Source organism: Homarus americanus, unplaced genomic scaffold, assembly GCF_018991925.1.
Source record: "Homarus americanus isolate GMGI-L3 unplaced genomic scaffold, GMGI_Hamer_2.0 scaffold25483, whole genome shotgun sequence".
Classification (NCBI taxonomy): Eukaryota; Metazoa; Arthropoda; class Malacostraca; order Decapoda; family Nephropidae; genus Homarus; species Homarus americanus.
This window is the reverse complement of record NW_024726235.1, coordinates 1-6,130: the sequence shown is the minus strand read 5'-3', so window position 1 is coordinate 6,130 and position 6,130 is coordinate 1. Positions and strand designations below refer to the sequence as shown.

The following is a 6,130-nucleotide window of genomic DNA, read 5'->3' as shown; positions in this document are numbered from 1 at the left end:
TTTCGGCCAAAAATGGATTTTGTTCAAAATTTCAGTATAGGTAGTATACTAGGCAGCTTTAAGTGTTCTGGTCTCTTGGTAGGTGAGGTGTATGAGCGCTGACACCAGATTGGTGGCCCTCCTCCCGACTTTCTCAGTCTATCTTGGAGACTAAACTCCTTTGGAAAGCCTTATGTAAACGGGCCATCTAAGTAAGTGTAGGATCGTAAGTACCTTCCAGTTTTATCAGCAAGGTTCACTTTCTTCTCACAATGAACCGAGAACTTCAATTTGTTGTTAACATAAACACCCAGCCCTTAACAATAATCAACGTGATTAGACTTATTCACCCTTGCAATACTTTGGAGAGCATGTGCTTAAGATCTTTTGTAGTTATTAACTTCGCTGAGAAGAATGTCCTTAAAGACAATTTGTAAGGGTTTCCTGGTCCTCAGGTGCCTAGACCAGGAGATACTGCAGGAAACTTGTGGGATGTTAGGGAATTTGTGTCACCCATAAAAATTCCTTACTGGAGCTTTAAGTTACACTTCTATGAGCTGCAGGTACTCAGTAGCAGAGGAATTTTACTTTGTCACCCCCCCCCCCTTATCTAACTGGCTTAAAAATTTTGAGTCTCGATTAGAACAAGGAGGTTCAGAGCCTCCATCTCTCCCTTGGGCTCTATTGTGGAGTTCAACTAGGCTGAGGCGTGGTGCTGGAAATCAAGTATGGCAAATGATAGACAAGGAAAGATCTGTGAGAGCAAACTGCTGTTGCACCATAACTTGCTTATCGCTCAGTATTCTGTAATAAACCTCCACCTGCCAATCCTCTCTACTACACCTGTTGTCTTTTTCAACAGGCTTGGGGACTGGGTGATGCCTACACCCTGGGTACATCTAAGTCACCTGCTGCAGCACTGCCTTGGGGATAGCGCTCCACCCTCCCGCCATGTACTCCAGGTGCTACCTTCTACCAGGGTATGTCACCTTACCAATTAAAAATGGAAGTACAGTATAGATTTAGGATAATTTTCTTTAGAATTTCAGATTAAGGGAAGGTTGAGATGACTGAAATAAGATGCTGCCTCAAAAAAAAAAAATGAAATCTTGTAATTTCAGATATCTCAGTTTGGGAAGAGGTCAAACTGAAATAAGGATGTAAAATGTTGCCTTTTTAAATATTAGAAATATATATGAACTTGTGACTTGCTAAAATAAAATTTAAATGGCTTCATAAAATGTAAGAAGGGACTATTAAAAAGGGTGACACTTTTAGAAAACATGAATTAGAATGATTCGCATTAGATAATTTATGAATAAGAATATTACTGACTCATTAGTTAGGATACCAGTATGCTGCTCTACTTGACTTGGCCCTGCACCAAACTGACAGACTTCTGAGTTTACCAAGGTGACCTTGTCTTTATGAAGGGGAGGTGTTACATCATACATGATACATAAATAACAATAATTCAGCTTAAAAAATGTTGGATGGCAAAGGTTAGGTGACGTTGCAGGAAGACATGAAAGCAGTTTAGAGAGATAAAGGTATGTAAAACATCTTTAGGAATGACAAAAAATAAGTACTTTTACATTATATTCACTCTGAAATATCGAGGAGTCAGAGGCTAGAAAAGTTTCAGTTGACGGATAAATAAACATTTTAAGCTGGTTAATTCTAGGGATGTCTGAGTTACATCAAAATTACAGCGTTGAATGAAATCTTGCATTTCGATTAAGGAAGTTATGAGATAATACAACTGTGATTTTATAGTTATAACTAGTATTCCCACACTAATAAGTTTCTTGTTTTGTAGAGCAAAAGCCCAACACCTGGCAGTGGTATGTCGTGTGGAGGGGCTACTGACTTAGTCTTCCCTCGCAATGCTCGTCATGTTGTTCTCTCTGACCTTATCCCTTACATCATCCTCAACCCGGACATCAGGTGAAGCACTGCACACATTTTAATGCACCCTAAATATAAATTAAGTAGACTAATTATACGGTCAAAATATGCCTGTTGAGTTACTATTAGATGAGAGAAGTCTGGGTATGTGTTTATAATAATCCGAAGGTGTTGGATTATTGTGATGTAGCTGGGTTGATACGAAGATCCTACACATACCTAGATGGCCAGTCTCTTAATAGGTGTAGTACTACCTCACTTGGATTACTGTAATATTGATTGGTTTCGAAGATCTGCCAAAGACTGAAACTTGAATAAAAATGCCCAAAGAAGGGTTACCAAACTAGTGGCGTACCTTAAACACCTCAACAAAGAGCAGCTATAAGGCAAATACAAAATGCACTGGAGAAGGCCGAGGAGTTCCACAAACAGGGTGTTGATAGTGGGAGGAGGAAGAGAGCAGAGAGTAACTCTGGGGGAGTGCAGGTGACGGAGGAGTGCTCGAGAAGCAATCAATCAATCAACCAGTCAAAAAATCACAAGAGTGAAGAAAGTTCAGTGGATAGAAATGAATTGCAGTAATAGAGAAAGGTGCCGTGGCTTAACATGGCTTGACAGATGGTGATATGATTGTCAGCAGCATTTATCAGCACCCCGTCCGGCCACGGCAACAGAGGGGGGGGGGGACGGGCGAGGAGGTGGGTTCTCTTTTGGAAGCCCGCCACCGCCACGAACGGCCCCGGGCATAAAAACCGCCACGTTCCTGCTGCCAGACCACCCACCACCATAAAAATATGGAAAACGAAAAAGTAGTTTGGTGGCCAGGTTGTTTGGTGAAACGCGAATGTACAGTCTTTGAGCTCTTAAGTCAAAGATGGATGGAGCGAGGTGAAGAGGAAGTTTTGAATCTTTGATCTTGAGATTATCAAAGTATTCAGAGCATGGAAGAATGGGGGTATTGCCGTTGAGTTTTATAAGTAGAAAGTGTGGAATACTGTAGATCTCTGAGCTTTTATGTCAGAGTTTGGAATGGAGTGGTGTAGGTGGAGATGGGAGAGAGTCGAGTTTCTGATTGTAAAGGATGTAAAGGTCAGAATATTCGAGCAGCTTAGAAGAAAGACAGTAAAGTTGGAGATGGTTGATAGAGATTGGGGGACTCGAGGAGCAGGTGGAAAGGACTTTATATGGGCTTACATCATGGTAAAATCGCGGACTTGTGACGTCACGCTTTGGAAACGTGATTTTGATTGGCTGATAGGTGACGCCTTCTCTTGCTGAATTGGTGATGGTGAGACATGGCACTTCCTGTTTGACTTAAGCCTGTGTCATTAAGATCTAATGGCTTTCTATACACTATTTATCAAGTCCTTTTTAACCTTAGGTTCATCATTTAAAAGTGTTTTATGGTCTAGATCTTTTTAGTTTGACAGTTCAGAGTCGTGACCGATCGCCCAAGCTGCTATCGAGCCGTTCAGTGGTGAAAAGGATAAAAAAATAAAACAAAAAATATATGACCTCTCGCACTGCACATAGTTAGTAATCATCTCCTACCCCATTAATACAGCTCACGTGCCTCCACTGGTGGGATATGTGAAGTAGAGAATGTGCTTTGGTCCTAATAATATCACTGTAAAAGATTGCGCCGCATTTATGTCAAAATTCCCAGTGTATGTGGTGGTTTCAGCCATAATGTTCATATTTGGTGCACGTGAAACCTCCATATAACGGACTTCTCTCTCCATGTAATCCGTTAAATAGAAATTTCACTGTAGATTGCTGCAGTTGTTTATTGTTTCATTGCAGTTGTTAGAATCATGGAATTTAAAATATATTCCTGCCTCCCTACCACTAGTGCCAAGTAGTGTAACCATGCTGGTTATCATCGCTGTAGATACTAATAAAATACTATACTAACATATTAAGTTTAAACAGAAGAGATTCTTTTATGACACTTTCTTATCTGAATTCCCAGATGTATTTCACACAAGAATACATATACTTTCACATTTGTTTGTGCAATTTGGATATGTTATTCCCATTTGCTATCAATTAGCTGTGTTTCATTTTTTTTTATACTGCTCATTCTATACTTTACAGGTACTTTATACAGATAAGCGACCACAATGACCTGGATGTGACACTGATCGTGGTTCCAGCTAAGGAACATTCACAGGATTATCTTAAAAACCGTCTCCGCAATGCCACCAAGTCTCCTGCAAGTTTGCGTAAAGTCGGCTATGCTCCCGCAGAAGACTCATTCACCTTGGTAGAAAAGCAAATGATGATGGGAGGTAGATGCAAGACACGTCTAATAGCATCTTATATGCCAAGCAGCACTTCTGGAACATCTTTTCAAAAAGTAGTGAAAGTGAGCTTCCGTGATGTGAAGGTGGTGGACGGAGGGCTTGGGCTTCCTGCGGCTAAAGGTGGAGTCAAGCGAGGGGACGTGGTGGTAGACCAAGACTCAAATGGATATCCCGTCCTGTGTGTGGCTGTACGTGATGTTGGGGATATTCCGGCTCTCCGTTTGGGGCGTGTCACCTATGGTCTAGATGGCCTCACCTGCCTGGTGGAAGCAGAGGATACAAAAAGAACAGAAAACACTGGTTTCCGTAAGAAGATTTTGGCTACAGTTCGACGTGAGGAGGAGGCTGTGTATCAGGTCACTTTTGGTATAGACCTCTAACAATAAACGATGGGGCTGCTATGAACAAAAATTTCAACTAGAAATAATAATGACCAGAAATAGGGGGAATTATGGTCTTATATTCTTGGCATACAGCAAGTAATGAAACTGACAATTTCAAACTGAATTTTTTAAATTTTAAATACAGCATTCAAAACCTGTTATCTTTTTGGAGGGGCAAAGAAAATATCTTTGAAATTCTGTCTTTTTGGTTATAAGTTTTCAATGAATATCACTTTTAATGTGCAGTATCACACTCTCGCGGAACACTGATTTTTAAAGTGAAATCTTACCAAGGTCTCTAATGTTCACAGATTTATTAAATAACAGCATTTAGAATTATTTAGTCAAGTAGGAACATCATAGGTGTAGTGGCTGAATGGTAGGTGCCCCAACTGTACAGTAACATGATGCATAAAATGGTGACGATTTAGAACAAACTTTATATTTATGTATTAGTAATATACTGGTTGTGCACTCATTAACTGGTTATATCTGAAATCACAGTACAGTATATAGTGGAACTTTGATAATCCAACATGGTTGGCACTGAAGCCAAGAATGCGTGCCTGACGTTTAAAAAAAAAAAAATATATATATATATATATATATATATATATATATATATATATGATATATATATATATATATATATTATTGTTTGGGAACTATGCTTGTGTTTTGTCACTGAATTATCATTGTAGCAGTGGTCTCATAGGAGGCCATTGCGAGGGGAAAACTTGTTGTTACAAGCTCATGAACACGAACCACTGTACTGCCAGGTGTTACAAGTTTTGGCATTTTGCAGTATATTACAATTATTGGAAATGTTTCAAGAATGTGCCAGCTTTTGGATAAATTCTTAATACAAAATACTAGATTACCAAGGTCTCACTGACTTGGCTAACAAAAATTGTTGGGAAGACATGTTCCACTTTTCATTTGTTGTAGTTTAGTTGATTTACAGTTTCTGGATATTTATTTACCTTAAAATACATTGTATAATTTGTCAAGAGTAGACGTTGTATAAAGCAGTTATTTAGACTGCGATTTGATTGGCCTTTCATGAAAAAAAAGAAAATATTTTATTCTATGTCATCTGTCAGTCACTGCTATGTACATTAAATAACTATTGCACTCTGCAAAAACACACACAGACGTCCTCTGTTGGTTTCCATAAATTATCATAGTAATACTGTAATAACAATATATATGGCGTGTTGCCATCCCATCATTGAGACCAACAAAAATAGTTATCAAATGTTACCAACTGTGCACAGCTAAACGCTTTTATCAAATGTTACCAACTGTGTACCGCTAAACGCTTCTAGTAAAAAGCTAGGATTCCATTCACGCATTTACAGCGCGTTTGCGTTTTAAATCGCTACAGGGAGCGATTGGCATGTAATGCACATGCCTGAAGCTGGGATTCCATTCACGCGTTAGTGCTAGCGCCAAAAATAGATCACAGTGAAATGTACACGGTTGTTTCCATTGGCACGATTGCGTTAGCGTTATGCGTTTGCAGTACATGCCAATCGCTCTCAATGGCATGTA

At 39.4% G+C, this 6,130-nt stretch overlaps 1 protein-coding gene across 1 annotated transcript in view; it reads left to right on the top strand.

Annotated features, from left to right (window-relative positions):
- The window catches only part of LOC121865575, a 14,693-nt gene extending 9,539 nt beyond the window's left edge, over positions 1-5,154 (top strand). Inside the window, exons 6-8 of the mRNA XM_042365091.1 lie at positions 842-959; positions 1,799-1,926; positions 3,985-5,154. Coding sequence (XP_042221025.1) covers positions 842-959; positions 1,799-1,926; positions 3,985-4,573 — 835 coding nt within the window. The 3' untranslated portion in view covers positions 4,574-5,154. The remainder of the gene's footprint in view (positions 1-841; positions 960-1,798; positions 1,927-3,984) is intronic.
- The last annotated feature ends 976 nt before the right edge of the window (positions 5,155-6,130 follow it).